The sequence below is a fragment of the Fistularia commersonii genome, chromosome 1 (genome assembly GCF_037954325.1).
Source record: "Fistularia commersonii isolate RoL2024-O1a breed Wild chromosome 1, RoL_Fcom_v1.0, whole genome shotgun sequence".
Taxonomy (NCBI): Eukaryota; Metazoa; Chordata; class Actinopteri; order Syngnathiformes; family Fistulariidae; genus Fistularia; species Fistularia commersonii.
The window spans coordinates 21149435-21171084 of NC_141284.1; the positions used below are offsets into that span (position 1 = coordinate 21149435).

Below are 21650 nucleotides of genomic sequence, written 5' to 3' on the forward strand. Positions count from 1 at the left end.
TGTGATCTGGTTTATGGAAATGCTGACCACAGGCGCAGTGGTCAGAAAGCGTCACAACAGTGTCAGCTGTTTTCAGCACAGGAAAACTACAGTTATGTAAATTCTGCCCTATGCTGTGAATTAAAATTGTTTACTTGCCAACTGGCTTGTGACCCCAATTTATTTATGCCCCAAATCTAAACACCTGCGTATGACTCATTTCCACCCTGGTTCCAGGTGATAAGACAGCAGACTCACCAATTTATTCCCCGTCAGTTTTGCATATTCTTGCCGAATCAACAATCCATAAATCATAAAGGAAACACAGTCTGTTTCATTTTACATTTATAATCCACAACTACAATCAGTGCTCTCTGTAAATACCGCACATGATTGAGTGCTTCTTTGGGGAGGTGTTGCAAAAAACACACAACATAGAGCTGAAACATAGCTTCATAGCCATGAAAGGTCTCGACTATGTGTTGTATGATCTAACGCAGCTTGTTTCATGTGCGTGCTCGCTTATGCTAAATCCTCCTCTTTGATTGCAAGTATGTACAGTTGACATCATTGCTTTTTCTGTATTGATCAGACCTGTGTAACTCCCCCACCCCACTGCAGAGGACATCATCTTTGCTGACCTTGTGTCCTTTGTATTGCCGTCTTTTGTTCATTTTATATGGCCGCTGGCAGGAAAACACAGCAACGTAGTTCCCATTGGTCTGAGCAACAAAGGACTCCTCCTGTGGATGGAGGGCCAGGCTGGGGCAAGTATAGCGCTCCTGGTGAATGCAGAACATAAATATGCATAAATGAATATTGGAGAAATTAATAAGTGAAAACTTGAGCAGTGGCTCGGGGTAGAATAAAAGTAAGATCAGATATAACCAAATGCTAACTCCTGTGCTCCTTTAAAAGTTAAAAAATATTCTTAGAATTAATTACAGATCTTGCAATTGTATTTTTTTCAGCTGCAGGCACTTCACAAATCACAGCATTCCAGTGGAATGTAGAGCCGGATGTCATCAGCATAACAATGTCAGGAATAAATATGCCTTCTTTTTTTTTTTTTTTTTTTCCAGACCCTAAAGTGGGCTTGCTTATGGAAACTTTTTTTGTAGAAAAGTAGCTTAGAATGGAGCCTTGTGGCACACTAAAGGAGACAGGCATAAAGAAATAGGCTTAATTTTGGAGTTTGAAAGAGGCGGAATTATCTTTGAGATAGGAGGAAAACAGCTGAAGGACCTTTAACGTTCTCTAAGCAGTTTAAGAGTGTGGAACGATAGAAAGTGACAAAGGCTGCTTGAATAATTAAAATGTTGTCATTCGCTGACTCTGAATCCCAGAATAGATGATGATTCTATATAATTCTATGTTTATATCTGTGTTAGATCAATGGATTAGATTGTGGAGGAATTGTAATTGAAACATGTGAAAAAACAATGGAACCTGTTTCCTCTTCATTGCTCTTGAAAGTAAATGCTCAGGGGTTTTAACTTTAGAAAAATTGGTTCAAACTTCAAAATATATTCAGTAAAGTGTATGAACTGGTAACAACCTGTGGTGTCCTAGCCCTTTAAACTCAATGTGGCTGTCAAATATGCCATTTCCACTGGCCTTGTTTTGTAACTTTCAATGGGAATTAAAATAAGGAAAAAATCCCAAGTATTTAAGCTGCAAAAATAAAAAAAAAATGAATCAACAATTCAAATCAACTCTGACTAGCATACAAATTTGCTTACATGATAGATTTGATTGGAGACCTTGGCCGTAGTCCGGTAGTCCCAGGCAATGAGGGTGCGGTCTGCGGAGTCTCGGCTCACACAATCGGAGCTTGTTATGAAGTCTGCACCACCTCTCAGAAACAGAATGTCCAAGGTCTGCTGGATCGCTGCTTTGTAGACTTTCACAACCTGCAAACACACACACACCAGCATGCAGCCTCTCAAAATTCACTGAAAAAGAAAACACATATTCGTGACTAGCATTTGGGTGTGTCATGTGACCTGAAAGTTGAATTGTCCAACCATCCTTTGAATACTTGTTCCCTGTGCCTCTTATGAGTTTGATTATGCTATTTTGAAGAAGTTATTGATTACTTGATTACAGTGATGTGATCTTTGATCCCAAATAACCGCCAACTAGACCCTACAACTACAAAATCTCACTTTTCATCAGTACAAAATTTTGAAATCATTATTAAAATCAGGTCACCCTTAAACTGGACCCTACTGCAGATGCTATTATTTATTAATAGATGTAATATATCGCTGCGTCTGAATGATTTCCATGGAGGGTGCTTTTGGGGCGTACTGTGCAACGATAGGGAAGGAAAATTACAAAAAATAAACAGGAGGAAAAGGAAAAAGAATGAGCTAAGAGTTCTTTGGAGACTAGAGATCCTCAGCTCAGCTTCCCTGATTTAATGCAAATGTGCAAATGTACCTTGATATAAATCTTACAGTTTTATGAGCAACATTTGTAATTTCAGAACAAATCATCATTGTGTCCTAATCACTCAAATTGACTGAGGGTGTGAATATTTTTACTCGTTGAATGAAATACATCATTGAGCTTTGAAAGAGAGACAGCAAGGATCCATTAATTATCTACATTGCTTATGCTGCTCTCAGGGTTGCAGGGGGGGCTGGAGCCTTATTGGGCCATTAATAGGCTAAATAAGACATTCACAATTGAAATACATATTTGTAGGTAGCAATAATTATGTAATGCCTGAAGGAAAAAATATTTTTTGTTAAAAATAATTCGGGGCATAATCATTGTAAAGGGTAATGTTGTCTTCGATCTAATGTGAAAAGTAAATTCTCTAAACCTCTGACCCAAAAAGGGAACCCAATTGAATGGGAAACCTGTTGTCTCTGCAATGTGCCTGAAGACCTACTGGCAGATGGCACCCCTTCAATCTAAAATTCAGCAGGGAAGCGGTTCAGTTGATTGCAGGGGGAAATTATTACAGGGGAGGATTCAGAGTCTCACTAAGGGAGGAGCATTATCATATGAAACAGTCCATTAGGCTTAATGGCAAAATTAGGTTGCAACTTTAGAGGAACAATCTGGAAGTCCCAAATGATATTAAGATTGCATAGAGGAATGTGTGAGATAACCTGAAGTGTCACTAATGTGCGCTCAGCACTTTAACCCTTTAAGTGAGAAACACGGGGGTCCCTTGTTTGCCTTTGTGGGCAGCTGTGAGGGAGGAGAAAGAACATGGCGACAACTGGTCCAAATCCTACCAGCCTTAGATTAATAAAGGTCATACAGCAGCCAGTGAAGCAAAATCAACAAGAAAACGGATGGACGGACAAGGGGGAAGTTTATAAATCTGACCTTGCCGCTCCGAGAGTCCCAGGCCTTGATCACTGAACTGTAACCACCGCACAGGAATATCTCCGGGCTGTTGGGATGGAAGACCACACGCATCAACTTGAACTCGTTGTCAGATTTCCCAATCTGCTGTCCTATAGCCATACACGCAACATGGAAAGAATGGAACAAAGAGAAAAGAACAATATCAGCACTTGGGGCTGCATGGCACAGGAGGTAGAGCAATCGTCTTTGGAACCGAACATTCCTGTTTCACCCATGATGGGTTAATTGCAGAGAACAAATTTCCCCACAGGGATGAATAAAGGATAAATTATTATTATTGTTGTTTCTTAAACAATACATATTCGGAGGTCTTGTTGGAGGTAAAGTCTTGAATAATAAAGCTGGAGGCCAGACAATGGCTGAAACACTGAAAAACTCCAAACTCTAAAAGACCGGACATAAGATTATGTTGGAAAAAGTTTGTTTCAACAATTGCTTGGATCTGGTGAAGCTATCTTCAGCTCAACATAGACTGCTCACACTCCCATCATGGCTGTCTGAGCTAAAACAAACAAATCTCTTCACAGTGTAGCCTTTACTCCGTGAGTATTTGTGCTCCAATTTCTAAGGAAAGCAAAAGATTGCCCATGAGCCTGTAGGCTGTTTTTGCTGTTAAAAGTAGAAAACCACAATAAATCTTCACATCATTTTTGATGCTTGTTGGACAAGATGAATTAGATTTCTAGTCTCCAAAGCACCAGAGGGTTGATTAGGCTTTTGATTTTTTTTCCTTTCACAGCTGTCAAGATTAAACAAAAGGCAGAAATTTCGGACACATTTTCCTCCTAGATGCTTAAGGAAAGGAAGATGGCCTTCGTATTTTACATGAATACAATGCAGGTACTCGGTCCTCCTTGGAACACCGAAAACAATCTTATGAAGTAAGCATGTAGGGTAACAAACCTCTGTTAAGAAAGAGAATAATTTGAATATTCATTCATTCATCCATCCATCCATTATCTACACAGCTTAAGAATCTATACAGCTCATGAATAGGGAAGAATATATCTTGCTCTTGGTTTCCGCCCAAACGAGGTTGAACAAAAATACGACAAAAAAGACACGTTTTTGTGATCACATCAAATCTCAAGTGGGGTTTGAGGTTGTTTACAGACTGAAGCCATGATTTCTGTTTGATCACATGTCAGCCCATCACTAAGAAGGGAAAAAAAACAGTCAGTTTCTTGAAATAAAAAGAAACATGTGTTTTTAAATCACTGCAGTCCTTAGAAAAATAAATAAATAAATATGCAGCATGACTTTTAATTACTTCCACCAAGATGATTATCTTCTATTCGGTTTGTCTTTTTAACTTTTAACACGAAAACAGAAAATCTGCCCGCAGGGTTGAAGCTGCTGGTTCAAATTAATACGCAAATAAGTCAAATTTCACAGCAGATTTCGATTACAAGCAGGAGACATTCATCATTCGTGTTTGTTGCAGCTGACAGAACGATCAGAGGCAGCAGTGGGATGACGTCACTCGCCCTGAGGGACACCTGAGTGACTAATGAATCCAAGTTGTGCAGGTCATGGCGTTCGCTGATGAATTTCATCTTCACAACCAGATGTGCTCAATTTCCTGAAGGCTTATCACCTCCCATCCAAGAAAAACCTGTCTGGCTTCTGTCCAATCAAAAATACTTAAATGTTGTTCAGTGACTCCCTGAGTGACAAGGTGTTCTTTGGAATTTCCCATCTTCCCATCTTCCCCATCTTTAATAATAATGCTGCCTCAGGACGGCACGGACCAGTGTCTCTCTGAGCTGGTCCCAAGCTTGGATAAATGCATAGAGTTGCGTCAGGAAGGGCATCAAGCATAAAACTTTTGACATAATAATCATGCGAATCAAACGATCAGATTTGGTAGACAGGATAGGAATGCAGAGGGACAGATGGTGGTAGACCTTGCAAATATGATGGACATGGCTGCAGTGAACACTTTTTCCAAGAAAGACAGGAACGTAGGGTAACTTATAAGAGTGGAGGTAGGAGCACACAGCCAGGCTACATCTTGCATAGACGACGTAACCTGAAACAGATCAGTGACTGTTAAGTAGTTGGAAATGAAAGCGTAGCCAGACAGCATAGAATGGTGGTTTGTAGGATGACTCTGGTGACAAGGAAGACCAAGAGGACAAAGGCAGAGCAGAGGACAAAGTGGTGGAAGCTGAAAAGGGAGGAGTGTTGTATGGTTCTCAGGGAGGAGTTGAGAAAGGTGAGAAAGCGTCTAGGCAAGGCAGTGGTACAGTTTCTGACAAGATTATTCAACAGGTCCTTAGAGAGTGAGAAAATGTCTGAGGAATGGAGATAAAGTGTGATGGTGCCCATTTTTAAGAATAAAGGGGATGTGCAGAATTGTGGCAACTATAGAGGGATAACGTTGATGAGCCATACATGAAGTTATGTGAGAGAGTAGTGGAAACGAGACTGAGAGCAGAAGTCAGCCTTTACAAAGAGCAGTATGGCTTCATGCCTAGAAAGAGTACTACAGACGCAGCATTTGCTTTGAGAACTACAGAGGGAGCTGCATTGTGTATTTGTAGACCTAGAAAAAGCATATGACAGTGTGCCAAGAGAGGAACGCTGGTATTGTATGAGGAAGTCTGGAGTGGCAGAGAAGTATGTTACACTGTTGCAAGACATGTATGCTAGCTGTGAGACAGTGGTGAGGTGTGCTGTAGCGGTAACAGAGAAGTTCAAGGGGGAGGTGGGGCTCCATCAAGGATCAGCTCTGAGCTCCTTGTTTGCAGTGGTGATGGACAGATGAGGGTAGACAGGAATCTCCATGGACCATGAGGTTTGCAGATGACATTGTGCTCTGTAGTGAGAGCAGAAAACAGGTAGAGGAAAATCTAAAGAAGGTGGAGGTATGCGCTGGAAAGGAGAAGAATTAAGGTTTGTTGCAGCAAGATCGAGTAAATTTGTGTGAATGAGAGGAACCTGGGTGGAAGGGTGAGGCTACAGGGAGTGGAGATCAAGAGTTGGAGGATTTCAGATACTTGGGGTCAACAGTCCAGAGCACTAGAGAGTGTGGAAAAGAGGTGAGGAGACAGGTTCAAGCACGTTGGGATGGGTGGAGAAAAGTGTCAGGGGTACTATGAGATAGAAGACTATCAGCCAGAATGAAAAGACAAAAAGACAAGAGGCAGAGTTAGAGGTCGCAGTGATGGAGATGCTAAGGTTCTCTTTGGGAGTGACCAGAATGGATAGGATCAGGAATGAGTCTATCAGAAAAACAGCACATGTTAGATGTTTTGGAGAGAAGGTCAGATAAGCCAGGCTGAGAATGTTCAGTCATGTACAGAGGGATAGTGAATGTATTGGTAGACAGATGCTGGAATTGGAGTTGCCAGGCAAGAGGCCTCGAGGAATACCACAGAGAAGATTTATGGATGCAGTGAGAAAGGATATGAAGGTAGCTGGTGTGAGAGGGGAGGATACAGAGAATAGGGTCAGATGGAGAAGGTTGATTCGCTGTGGCGACCCCTGAAGGGAAAAGCCGGATGGAGAAGTTTGATAAAAGCAGGAAAAGAATATATACCTGTTACTGTATTACTCATGTCTGAAATTTGAAATGATATCAAAGTCCGTACATGTAAAGATCTTCCATATATTCAGATGCAGACTGGGGCCACAGTCCAAATGTGATAAGACAAGAGCACGAGTACAGCCTAATAGCTTGTCTAGCCTGGTAGAAATGCAGCCAATAACATCACCTTGGGGACCAAATGACAGCAGCAGAAGTTTCCCAGGTGATGAAGAGCAGCCGATCAGTTGGCTTCCCTCAATGTCACTGGTCTTTATGAAATCCCTTTCCCCCATATTTCTAGCATTCCAAAGCAATATTTGGTCGGGGGCTGGAATTTAACTGGAGACCTTTGGAGTTTTAGAAGATGCCTCACCAATATCTCTATGAATTTACTGAAATCATCTCACAGACATTGAAACAATTCTTTATTATTATTATTATTATCATTATTATTATTATTGATATTATTATTATCATTTCACGCAAGCACACTCACCCTGTGCCCCCACACATGCTGTGACAAATTCCATTTTGGCCTTTCTGAAAATTGTTTTTCTGGCCATGACTACGGCCCTCTGACATTTGGATGCAAAATAAAACACGGTTTTATAATTTCCCCAGCTACCATATCAGATGTACTAGAAAGATGTGGAAAAGGTGTACTGAAAAAAAAAGATCTTGCCAAATGAAGAGAAAACAAATTGTCTCAAATCACTAAGATCTCTGTCTGGATGTGCCGCATAATTTGCCCTGGAAGTTTCATGTTACAAATTACAGACATGGCTGATCTGTGTGATGAATAAATACAGAAATCCTCTGCAATTACAACAAACAAACAAGGGTCTTCAGTGAGTACTAGTGCACAATTTGTCTCTATAAAATTCTTTGAAATTCTATAGAACACATTGTTCTTCCAGTATTTGTTGGAGTCCTGAGCTGGAGACCAGTCTCTCTTCTCCTCCTTGGTCTTTCTGCAGATGCTTTTGCTTGAATAATTTATAAATACAGTATAACTGAACTTAATACAGCTGTGGCTTCCTTTCATAAAACCCTAAATTACAATCATTTAATTTTCAGGAAACATTCCATGGGCCTTGGCAGATGTCCGACAGCTTTAAGTACATAACACAGTTTAATTCAGGTGATTATGAATGATTTATATTTCAAACTGGACAAAATCAAAGACTGTGTAGCCCATTTTGTTTATTGCTCTGGCTGCGGCATGCTTGTCAGAACCAATCAGCAGCTCACGTTACGCATCGGTATTGGTCCAGGACAGAAAAATAATGGAAACTGACAAAGACGTAGTGATGTAGAGAGGAGAAACTAGAATATAAAACACTGTTTTGGCTAGAGGCGGCCTTATCTAAATCAATTAAAAAAAGCGGCATACTTTATAACAAAACAAAAACACTGAGGGGCTTAAATATAATTAAGTCTGACAGTGTGCGACTGAAAATGCATATAGTGGGAAATGACGACGAAGGCCTCGCGATGAATCCAGCCAAACCATGAGCCAGCAACCCCTGTCAAAGGCTATGCAAAGCACTACACCTCGGGGTTCAATGGCTCCTCATTAAATCATCAAACAAACAACAAAGACTACATCCAAAACAGTCTTTGGGCAATCGGCCCACAACAAAAACGCACTTCATTACACACTTGTTGGAGAACATTTCTGCCGAGTCTTTTAAGAAGAGGGGGATGAGTCATAGCTAATAAACTGCAAAGAAAATTCCCAGCTTTTAATGGTGGACTTGGTCCAAAATTCGATTGCATTGATCTAAAGTTTTAACAGGCAGTTTTGTAACGCTCACACTACCTGCTTAATTGGCTTATCGCGGAGATGGGGGGAGATCTCTCATCTAGTTTTAAAGCTCATATTTGGCAAGACGATGAGAAATCTACACTCATAATACAGCCAGCTTTGTCATGTTTTAATTAAGCGAGATTAATTGGCTTGCTTGAGAGGTTAGATAACGGAAGACGGTAGCGATCTGTCCATCCCTTGCGATACTTTACTTTGTAGTCCTGAAAGAACTGTGATCACAGGGCTGACACACTGTGGATAACTGTGGAACATCGGACATCGGAGATGATTGGGATGGCAGGGATGAGCCCCTTAGAGCAGTGGGAGGCAGAGATGAAATGGATATTCTGCCTCATTACTGGTTCCACCAAAGCAGCGCACTGTCACGGTGTGTAAGCAAAAACGTTGGAAACATATTACTCCGTTTCAAGGAGCCATATGCAAAAAAGCCGGGGGGAATGAACCCAATAAGCCATGTTTGTATACAGTTCTCTCTGTAAGAGCGATTTGACTATTCAACAGGACCCGAGTCCGGATGAACGGAAAGGTGAAGAGCATGAATATTGATGGATTCAAAAAGATTATTTCCTCAAGATTGTGTAGTCGAGTACCACACTACGTCTCAAAAGCATAATAGCAGAATAGCGAAGCAAAGAGCGCGCAATCCATGGTCGATGATTTGATACAACAGCGATATATTTAATGAAGAGGTGTCCTTTGTCATGGATTCTGTTCATAACAACTGATCTGAGCAGAGCTGCTCATCCATCAAATCAAAAGGGTGACAGCTGGTGATCTTGCAGGCTATTCAAACGGTCAGCAAGGCCTCGTACACCTCGCACACACCTGAGGTATTAAGCAATCTCATCCTGGCCAGGGACAGTTTTGCGGGTGAGAGAAGGGTCGGAGGACAGGAAAGCTTCTGCGTCTGCTGCTCTTCTGATACAGCAAGAGGCAGGATGACAATAATTGATTTTTTATTTATTCCATCTGATGTATCGATAAGTATGGAAAACATATTTTTATTAAATACATATTTCAGGGAAAATTCAGACTGCTTATGATTACAACTGGACATGATATGCCATGACCATGTGTGAAACACAACTAAAAGATTTGTAGATACAGATTAAGCAGCACAACATGAATATTCAAATGAGTTTCTATTGCAAGCTGAAAAAAAAAAAAAAAAATCACTGTCTCAACTTAAAGTCAATGCAAAAATAAAAGTGGATCCTATAGGCAGGATCAATGACTGAGTTTATTTGTCTACTGCAACTTGTAGCATCTTCACCTTGATAAGTGGGCTAAATGAATAACAATGTGCTGAAGAAAGTATTTTTCTCTTAAAAATTTCAGCATCACATTAAGTCTGCATCGTGGGGTTTCTCTAAAAGCATGAGCAGGTCACTCTTATCCTGGAAAAGGTTGTTGAAAACATTAGTTCAACACTTCTCGTTTATGTACAGAGGAGGGAACAAGTATTTGATACACTGCTGATTTTTCAGCTTTTCAGATTTTTCAGACCCCTGCATGCCTTGTAAGTGGGAAAAGCTGGAAAATCAGCAGTGTATTAAATACTCGTTCTCCTCACTGTACATGTTCATTTGGTCCTGGAATAGAATGAGGAGCAGGACCCTTAAGAGGAATACGGTCAAAGTATTTAGGCCCGCCGATAAAAGTTTTGAGTTTCATTTTAAGCTTCCTCCTTTAACAAGTCAACCGAATTAACGTGACCTTGTGCTACCTAATACGATTTTTTGAGGGAGCGATATATAAACCAACGTGATTCCATGCTATTTGTAAGGTGCACCATGTGGAAATTGTGTCCCATTAAACAACAAGAAATACCATAATTGTAAGTGGATGTAATTCTGCTTCCTCGGCCAATATCACATTTGGTTTTCACACAACTGCTATGCAGAGTTCCAAGGGCAACTGCAGCCTTTTAGTCTCAAAATAAAAGTAGAAGCCTTCTATTCATCTAAAAGTGAATAGCCAATCAAAACCATCTCCAGTCTCCAAGTGCAACTGTATTTAAAGTGAATTATGGGAAGATATACATAGCATCTTGGAGAAACTCGATGTACGGAAATTTCCACAGCCATCGGACAAACCATGACAAGCCCTGGTTGGAATGATTATCTGGGTCCTGATATTATGTATATACTTGGCACAGAAATAACTTCATCATTCTCTGTCTTTCATATTTTCACAATGTAACATGTGGATTGCCTTTTGCAGAATAGGGCTTTTGGTACCTGTGGTGACCTTACAGGCCCTGTTGCAAAATGAAGTCTTCAAAGTGGGTCAAAACGCAGATGAGCTTGCCTCGGGCTAGTGGGATTAATTGTATTCTTCCTTGGCGTGCAGATCCCTGGTTTCCCTGGTTAGCTGCCATTACATTGATATATTATATTTGTTTCTACTTCAACATACAAATGAGGTATCAAAAAACTGAAGCATCCGGGGAAAAAAGGCTCCACATTTATAAAATATCATAGTGCTTATGAGGTGCACTACAATGTTATAAAGAAATTCACATAAACTGAAAACAAATATAACTAACGAATATTGCAGTTATGCAGAACGTTTGCATAAATTTAAGCCATTTCGTCTTCATTTGTTCACATTCATTACCTTTGATGCTGAGTGAGCCCAGAAAGGAAATTCACAGCCAATTCCAGGTAATGGAGCGATGCTTTTGCATCACTGCTTTTGGAGGGTAATGCCAATTTTCACAGAGCCAAGACAAAACTCGTGCAAATACGTGCACAACCGGAGACATCGACCTGCAGCAACTTGTGAGTCATAGGCACATTTTCCTCTGCCAAACCCTCCAAATCAGCATATCGAAGGACAGCCGTTAAGGCGCTGGACAACAGCTGCCACTTCACACTAATGCCCTCCAGATAAAATTTGTTTATTCCACTCTGGAGCACTTCTTCTCACTCTTTCTCTTCCATGGAAACTTATTCTGCCTCTTTTGATTTCTTCCTCTCCAATCTCCATCTCCTCTGCAATCCTCTTCCAGCATTATGCCTCTTAACCTGCACTCCTTTCCTATATCCCTCTCCACTATTGCTATTCAACTGTGACAGTCGGCCTGTGGCCCACTGGGGTTGGAAATAAGATTCTACAAATTAAATTGGACACAGGAACAACTGCAAAGTTGCCAAGGAAAATGGACTCATGAACCATTCTGAATGCACAGCCTCCTCAATAATTCCATTTAATGGGTCAGGTATCCTACAAAGAAAGCACAAGACTCTCAGAGATTAAGAAAGAACACCAACACTTCTACAAAGAGAGCCAAATTAAGCTGAATAAGCCCCGCTATCTTCCTTGTGATAGTTCAAAGGCTCTGTAATAATAAGAGTGTAAAGATCACCTTCATTTTGATTATAGTCAAACTATAATCAAACTGTGCCTGCTCACACCAGGTTCAGCAATTGCATCCGCACCTCTCATTTTGAAGTGGCGCTTCATCTTGAGAGCAAACGTCGCGCCTATTTATTCACGCTCATCCGTCAGCACAAATACAGGGGGAAATTATTAGCTATGTTTAATTAACATCATGAACTGCAAAATTCACTATAATTTCTATGCAGACTGGGAGAGGAGTCACCACCTCCTGTATCTCTACTAGCTGGGGTTTCTGTGCAAACACTCCCTTCTTTTTAGGACAATGTTTTGAAAAAGTGAGTGCTAAAATAATTTGAAAATGGTACTTCATCCCCAGGCTACTCACAAACAGGCTAACCAGAAAACAGGGTAAGGTTTATGGTAACTGATGATTAATTAAAACCTGGACAGAACAGTAAATGTTTCCATTTACCATTAATCCTCAGGATCCATGGGCAGGTGAAGTCAAAAAGTGAATTAGCAATTCAAAGTATCTGATTTCCCTGCCATATTTTGCAATTGATGGGGCTGTAAATTTACCAGGTAAGTTTCACAAAACTGGACATTGTGCAGTGTGAAAAGAAATTCAGATGACTTCATTCAAATCTAAATTTGTCTGAACTTGGATTTGGTACAAAAAAGAGGATTTACAGTCAAATATCACTTCACACCAGAGAGAGATTGTGGAAGAATATTAATTGCAGAGAACCCTTTACACTGAGAGACCACAATAGAATTTATAGAAGCAAGTTTGAAATGTACCTCACTCTAAGTGTTCAACCCATTATGAAACATGTTGCCAGTGTGTGAGAATGTAATTTATTTAAAAATACTTTCAAAATGTATGCAAACCCCCTGGATCTCCCATGCTAGTCGTGTGACACACGTGTCAGAAAAATGATTTTCTAGAAAAATGTCACAAAATAATAATTACTTTGGTCTGAAATTGAATTATTGGGAGCCAGATTATGTATTCAATCTGGCCTGTATATTACATTCACTTTTTGACTAGGTTTGGCTGTTATTGATTATGAACTGTCATTGCTTGTTTCTTGCAGCAAATGTGCAGGAACAGATGCAATTCCCAACTCCCATATTAATATGCAACTGAATTGAATTGGCTTCATCTCGCATCCTCTGATAATGGCAACCGGCCTCTGGAACATCAACATGATTTGCTGAACCCCTCCCCCCCAGATGGGATTTTAATGAAAAAGAACTAAGACAAGAAGAGTGAAACAAAAAGTGGGGGTGAGAAAGAGAAGCATTGGAGAGACATGTGCGCGTTCTTTGGGTGGGAGTGGAAGAAGTGGAAGTCTGAACCTTCTCTGACAGCCTACAGTGCCGGTCCAAGCCCTGCCAAAGTAGAAGATCAAAACAACCGTCGTTTTACGGTCGTGGTTTGTGGATTTCCAGTGTAAGGTCATGGCAGCTGCTCCTGCAGCGATGTACCATTATTGATTGCTTTTCTGGAGCTGCCTGTGCGTTTAATGTGCTGGCCATGCTATTATCCGTAGGCTTTATTGGCAATATTGACAAACATGCTGAGAGAGGAAGGGCAAACGGCAGCACGTCACAACGGTAACGTGTTGACCCTGAAGAGGTAGATTGGACAGGAACTTTAAACCAATATACAGCAGAATTTATATGAGGTATAAGTTGCAATTAAAAAGCCCTAAACCTTATAAAACTGTATGCACGTCGCGCGTGCTGAACAGTAACACTAGGCAGACACAGCAGAGCAGATCAGCTGGAAGCGATAACAATACCATGGCATTTCAAAGGACTATTTAGTGGTAAAATGTTGGTCCACAAAATTGTGAAAAACGTGGGTTTGTTAAGTACCTCGGATTTAAGGCCATCGATCAATCAACATGAGTAACATCATTATTGTTTTTTGTGTTGTGCAAAAAAAGAAAGGGACAAATGGAGTATGCCTGTAAACAACACCAAATTGCACTCCCACCCCAAAAAAGCTCTTTTTATTCTTTTAATAGCGTGACCATATTCAAACAAATGTGTCAGGTAGCTGCATTTACCGTGGGAGGTTCATTTCGGAGTCTGAGTCGTTTCGTATCAATATGGGAAAAGGGAATGCATTTCTGTTTGCCATTTTGAGGAGTTGCCAGGATGAGTCTGACTGGAGACGATGTGCGTACTTTAAAAGTGTTTATTTTCAAGTCTGTCAAACCTACATAGGAATAAGGGGGGCGGGGGGATAAAATGGGACAGAAAGGCAGCTTTGGAAATGAAACAATGGAACTAAAACAAAGCCCAAAGCTATATTCAATCCCCCCGCTAGTTTTTCCATTATTCCTGATTTGTATTCGGGTCAGAAAACAAAAAAAAAAAAAACACACAAAAAATACACAAAGATATATCCCTGTTTACTTGAGATGGGATGCAAGGATCTCATGGTGAAACAAATCAGCAGTTTGTTATGTGGGTCATCCGAGGTACAGGACGACGTGCTGCTGCTCACCTGTCTCTACGTCTGTGATCAGAGCCATGTTGTCAAATGAGCCAGTGAGAAGGCGACGCCCGCAGGGGGTCCAGCAGGCGTCGCGCACAGCTCCGGAGTGGCAGGTGTAAACCCTGAGGCAGTGTCCACTCTCCACTCCGTTCCACACCTGTCGCACAAAGGTACGCTGCATTCAGCATTACAAATATCCCAAGATTACAGCTGCAAATTCATGTCTACTGGCTATGTATTTTGGATATATATAAATATATATCATCATTGACAATTAATAAAAAACAAAGAAAGTGTGACAGAACTGACATGGAGAGGCAAATACAGTTAATTGTTTTTAATTGCTAGGCAGATCCGTCCATCCATCTTCTCCCGCTCATCCGCAGTCGGGTTGCCGGGGCAGCAGCCAGAGCTGTGAGGCCCAGATCTCCCTCTGCCCCGCCACATGGTCCCGCTCCTTGGGGGGACCCCAAGGCGTTCCCAGGCCAGCCTGGAGACAGTCTCTCCTCCGTGTCCTGGATCTCCCCTGTGGTTTCCTCCCAGATGAACAACCCCGGAATATTTGTCCCGGGAGGTGTCCAAGAGGCATCCTGACCAGATGCCCGAGCCACCCAATCTGGCTCCTCTCTACGCGGAGGAGCAGTGGTTCTACTCCAAGCTCCTCCCGGTTCACCGAACTTCTCACCCTGTCTCTAAGGGAAAGTCCGGGCACCCTGCGAAGGAAACTCATTTTGTCCTCTTGTATCTGCAGTCTCGTTCTTTCGGCCACTACCCACAGCTCGTGACCATAGGTGAGGGTGGGAACATAGATCGACCGGTAAATTGAAAGCTTTGCCTTTTGGCTCAGCTCCCTCTTCACCACAACAGACCAGTACAGAATCCGCATCACTGCAGACGCCGCACCGATCCGTCTGTCAATCTCCCCCTCCATCCTTCCCTCACTCATGAACAAGACCCCAAGTACTTGAACCCCTCCACTTGAACGCCTTTTCCAGGACCTCTTCCCCGACCTTGAGTGGGCATTCCACCTGTTTCCAGTTGAGCACCATGGTCTGGGATTTGGAGGTGCTGATCCTCATCCCAGCCGCTTCACACTTGGCTGCAAACTGTTCCAAACTGGAGATCATGGCCTGATGAAGCCAACAGAACAACATCTGCAAAAAGCAGAGACTCGATCCTGTGGCCACCAAACCGGATCTCCTTGACGCCCTGGCTGTGCCTAGAAATTCTGTCCAAAAATGTTATGAACAGAATCAGTGACAAAGGGCAGCCCTGGCAGAGTCCAACTCTTGCCGGAAATGGGTCCGACTTACAACCGGCAATGCATACCAAGATCCAACACCCATACAGGGACCAAACAGCCCATATGACGGGGTTCGGTACCCCATACTCCCGGAGCACCCCCCACAGGATTGCACGTGGGACACAGTTGAATGCCTTCTCCAGATCTACATAACACATGAAAACTGGTCGGCAAACTCCCATGCCCAATCGAGGACCCTGCCGAGGGTATAGAATTGGTCCACTGTTCCACGACAAGGACGAAAACCACACTGCTCTTCCTGGATCCGAGATTCAACAACCCAGTGGACCCTCTTCTCCTACACCGCTGAATAGACCTTACCAGGGAGGCTGAGGACTGTGATCCCCCGTAGTAGGAGCACACCCTCCGATCCCCAGAGTCCTCAGCTCTGCTTCCTCATTGGAAGCAGCTCTGCTTCCTCATTGGAAGGTGTTTCAACAAAGTTGAGGAGGTCTCGGATGTATTCCTGCCACTGATCTACAACATGTCGAGGTAGCAGCACCCCACCCCCACTGTACACAGTGTTCCCCCTCCTGAGCCGCCAGATGGCGGACCAGGATTCCCTCAGCGCCCACTGGAAATCGTTCTCCTGCCGGTATCTGCCAGCTTCCTCTGGAGCCGCACAGGCCAGAAAGGCCCGATAGGACTCCTTCTTCAGTTTGGTGGCATCCCTCACCGCTGGAGTCCACCAGCAGGTTCGAGGGCTGCCATCCCAACAGGTGCCGACCGCCTTACAGCCGCAGCTACCAAGTGCCACCTCAACAATGGAAGCACGGAACATGGCCCATTCGGATTCAATGTCCTCCGCCTCCCTCGGGACGTGATTGTAGTTCTGCCAGAGGTGGGAGTTGAAACTCCTTCTGACAGGGGACCCTGCTACACGTTCCCAGCAGACCCACACATTATGTTTGGGTCTACCAAGTCTGACCGGCATCCTCCCCCACCATCGGAGCCGACTCACCACCAGGTCATGATCAGTTGACAGTTCCGCCCCTCTCGTCCCCTGCGTGTCCAGGACATGGAGCCGCAAGTCCGACGATACGACCACGAGGTCAAATCCATAGGAGACAATGTAAATATATTAAGCTCACCAGTTCTAGCTCGGAAAAACTGAAATCAAATGATCCACACGCACGCAGAGGTGCTGTGATCCTGATGTCATAACCAGCTGAAACTCAACACATCCCGCGTACGTAACCACACAAATCAACAGCTAATTGAACAAATCACGACTGATGGTTGAAAGCTTAGGTCATTTCAACGAAATTTAGAAAGATCCACACACTCCGTGTTTAACTTTCTTAAGGGGAGGTACACACAGTGCTTCTTTGCCAACGTATTTATTTAATCAATACATTTTCTGAAATTCTGATTTTTTTCTGAGAACGAAAAAATTGACAAGGTAAGAATAAAAATCATGTTTTTGCAGTATTAAGAAGGGAAAAATGATCTTTCTAGTTGTTTAATAATTGTAAATAAATATAAAATGTAAAACTAAACTTTGCGTCGATCAGTGGTGAAATGCCTTAGTAGTTCCACACTGCTCAGATGTTTCACTAGCCATAAATAGAGCAAAGCATCCATGTATTTACCCCCTCACTGGTCCGCAAAGTAACACCACACTACAAATAAAGTGCAGCAATTGCCTGAACACAGATGGTGATTTATAGAAAGTGCTAAAGTGAAAGACTGTTGATTTGGCTCCATGTTTGTAATTGCTGTGATTTGCTTGCAACCGCGCTTCAAACGGATTACTTGACACAAGCGAATGTTTATACTGTGACAAGCTTTCTATTAGATGATCTTTTGACGCAACTATAATTCTCATTAGTCATGTTGTGTGACTTATGAGACTTCGCTCCGTGGTCTAGCCTGAAAACCAGCAGGTGGTCCTGTCTGGTGCCTGCTGTGATCAAGTATACCAATGATGAGAGATGTCTTTTGCACTCGCAGCCCTGCCAAGGCCACGGAGTATCTTTGAAGATCTGTGGGGCACCGGAGTTCCCGTCTGTTTCATTATTGAATATGACTCTTCATACAGCGTTATAAAACACATGGGGAGAACTGTAGCACAGCTCCTTTGGAGCACAGAGGAAGATTGGATGGGCAAAAGTGACATATTAATCAATCTCAAAATAATTCAACAAGAAGAATACTAGTCAGGTTTCTGGGTTATGAAAGGGAGGCAAAACTGACAAAAAGCAGTTCCACTGAATTGCAAAAAAGCTAAAATATCACAGTTGTGCTATGATTTGGACCGTTTCCACCAATTGTGCTAGTCTTTGTGCACTACATGTCTTGGGGAAACACTGTCACCTAGAGGCGATATGAGAGTCTGTCACTAGCATGTGATTGTAGGCTCTGTGGCCAGGAACCTTTCAGAAATATTTAACAAAATAGTCCTGCGTGAAACAAAAGAGAAGCCAGATTTCCCTCTGTGAAAGGCAGCATTGATGAAATGCAACATCAGGCACTGCAAAGTTAAAAACAGGTGCAATAATTATACAGTGTTGGATCCTCGCATAGATGAAAATGAGTCCTTGTTTATTTGCAGCCCCTTTAATTTCACCGGCCACTTAAACAAACATGCAGAGCGAATCCTTGCTGATGACTCATTGGGTAATCTGCTTTCTAAATGGCTCTCGGTAATTAAAACCAAATTAGTATTCGTGTTATCAACTTAGAACTACGGCCTTACACCTGCTGTAGTCATGGCAACAATGGCTGCAAACAGTCTAGAAATAATAAGACTGTCTTTTGCCTCTAAGGAACTGATATAGAGAATGGAGGTGGATGAGCAGTGAGCTTGTGAAAGAAACAAAAGCGTAAGGAGAAAATGAGTGAGTCCCTTTGGTTTCTTCAGCCGCAAATAATTGGGAGAAAAAAAAAAGACTGTGGTTTAAAATCACTGAAAGATGACAGCAGGACAACTGTACAGGAGCAGCAGGCTAAATTCACAAGTGTAAAATCATGTTTCAACTCTTCAAAGTATGATACCATTTACATTGTTTTGGGTCTTTTTTTTGAAATCTAAAAATCACACGAGTTAATCAATCTCCTGCCTAAACTGATGGTTTGGTTGATAACAAAACCCAAATCAATGGGCCATGTTTGGACAGACAGAATAAGTACTAATCTAATAATTAATATTCAAATGTTTCATATCAAAGGAAATCTGATATAACTCTGCAGCCATATGATAGTATATAATGAAATACAACAACTGTTTGTTAGATCTAATATGTACATCGTTATGTAACTGATGAACCCGTTGATTTCTGCGACGAGGCTAAAAGTTCGCAAGATGGTAATAAATAAGTGAATCGATCTAATAGTCTCACAGAAAACCTCTGGCAAGGTAGCCAGGGCTCCCTTCAACTGCTCTCTAATTCTTGTCTCAAACCATCTGCTCCCAACCTCTTCCAGGTGCGAGAAGAGGAGGCTGCCATACTGCTGCACTTCTATGATTATGTAAATAGACTCATACATATTTAAAGAATTAATTATTCTGGGCTCACATAGGATATTGGTGGGGTGTGAGGTTTCACAACGGGTAGAAATATAGTCATTGGCAGAAACCTGCATTTCTTGACCTTTAGAATACAGAAATAGAGGGATTTCCTGTTGTGACACATACGCACACACATACGCACGCACGCACGCACGCACGCGCGCACGCACGCACACACGCACACACGCACACACACACACACACACACACACACACACACACACACACACACACACACACACGGGGGTCCTGACATACATTCAACCGACAGTGACAGATATGATTCTGAAGAATAGGGTTTGTGCAATGAGGAGGCAGGCCTTTTATTATCTGTGTTTTTAACTCCATGGCAGTTTAATTGGATATCAGATAAGTGTTATCCCTGTAGAACTCCCTCTTGCAATTGGCACCTGCCTGAATATGCATTGATAAATACAGTACATAGATCAGCCACAACATTAGGACTACTAATGGCTTTAGCATGAGGGACAAATAACTATCTATATTCCCAGCAGGCACCAAACTGTGCATTAACATATTTAAGATGTTTACTCAGGTGATGTCGGACGCTAACCATTTGATCTAAATGACTGACAACATGTGAGATTAAAATGGTTTTGTTGTTCTCAAGCTCTGTCGTAAACAAATCAAGATGCATCTTTTAAACATGGAAATGATCGAGTCCACACACCAGGATCTTTTATTGCTGATAGGTTGATGGTTGTAAATCAAGGGTTTGATGTTAATGTCAACCAGAGTGTTGTTCAAAGTGCTTGTAATGTTTGTCCGACCACTAACAGACGTTGAATTGATCGGCCTCTTGTGTTTGGTTTATGTCCTTTTAACTTGGAATTGATGTCTATATGGAATCTAGGTGACGTCTGGTGGAGCTGGTTGCTAAAGATGTTTCAGCGGTAACATCACGGGTTCAAAACAGCTCATGAATGCAAACATTATATGCTACTCGACTACAAATGAAGTCAACGATAATATAACAAATGGAAGATTTTACATTATAGGTCAGGTTGCAGGCTTAAGTTGCTCAATTGACCAAGACCAACCAGCAAAACACAAAGGGAATATGGGCTTGAATTTGGTTCAAAACATTAGATGACCTGACATCCATCACTGCAATGCCAAAATTTGCCTGTTCAGAGAACTACAGCTCTTCCTGTTTACTTGTACAGTCAGCACACACGCACACACTTTTAACAAAAAGGTTTCAATGCCAAGAAGGCAAATTTACATGACCACATTTTATCTGAAACGCTTTAAAATTATTTCTTTTTCGTCAATCATTCTGAAGCAAGTTTTTGTCTTTAAGTTCTTTTTATTACCTTGAATGTCTGGTCCATTGAGGCAGAGAGCAGCAGATGGCTGAGATGAGGCACTGGACACCATCTCACTGTGTTGACCGGGCCCTGATGGCCTCCCAGGCTCATCAAAAACCTCCTTGGAGTCCTGGCAGCACTTGGTTCCTGAGTAAGATACAGCTTCACTTTCGCAGACACGTCTGAGAGAACTTGGATGGTCTTGTTCTGGACATGCTCTGCTGGATTTGGGTCAGCTTTCTCGAGTGAGGACGAAAGTCTCTGTCTCTTGGGAATATACGGTCTGACACCAGGTCGGGTGATATTGTGTCTTTTCGCTGTGTTTGTCCAATCGCAGGCATTTTGTGGCATGTAAGGTAAAGTCTGTATTGGATGGAGGCTCACCGGAGCGTCCGGAAAGCTCAGATTACTTGCCGTATCGAGAAGGTCCTTATCTGGAGCTGCGCTATCGTCACAAACTTTCATTTCAAAAGAGTTTTTTGATGTGCTTGTGCTTCTGTGACTCTCAAAGCCAACTCCGGAGCCGCGCTGGCTGAATTCTGCCGGGGAATTACTTTCCCTGACTGCTTTTTGTTCTTTCGCTTGATGGCAAGATCTGGCCAAAACAGAAGCTGCCGCTCCTCCGAGGCTTTGAGCCGGAGAGCCATCCTCGGACTCAGAGTCAGATTCCTCGTAGGCGACCAATGAAGACATCTTCAAGTGACTCTCATGTCTCTGAGCAGATGGGATGTTGCGATCACGATCTGCTGGCTTATTAGAAGCTGAAGGGTGACATCTAGTGCTCGCTCGGATTCCCACTCCTGACAACAAAAAATAAAGAATGACCAATTTAAAAAAAAAAAAAAAAAAAAAAAAAAAACTTCTACAATGAAAACTACGTGGGCGACGTAAAATATTGGCACTCTGAATGTTGTTT

The 21650-nt window shown here is 42.2% G+C and overlaps 1 protein-coding gene across 3 annotated transcripts in view; it reads right to left on the reverse strand.

The window, feature by feature from the left end:
• The window catches only part of wdr25 (WD repeat domain 25), a 29258-nt gene that overhangs the window by 7207 nt on the left and 401 nt on the right, over positions 1 to 21650 (reverse strand). For all 3 annotated transcript variants that reach the window (XM_086154311.1, XM_086154301.1, XM_086154290.1), the window contains exons 2-6: positions 20741 to 21534; positions 14599 to 14746; positions 3328 to 3458; positions 1722 to 1892; positions 621 to 761 (exon numbers count right to left, since the gene is read on the reverse strand). In XM_086154311.1, the coding sequence (XP_086010437.1) occupies positions 621 to 761; positions 1722 to 1892; positions 3328 to 3458; positions 14599 to 14746; positions 20741 to 21427 (1278 nt within the window). In that variant the 5' untranslated portion in view covers positions 21428 to 21534. The remainder of the gene's footprint in view (positions 1 to 620; positions 762 to 1721; positions 1893 to 3327; positions 3459 to 14598; positions 14747 to 20740; positions 21535 to 21650) is intronic.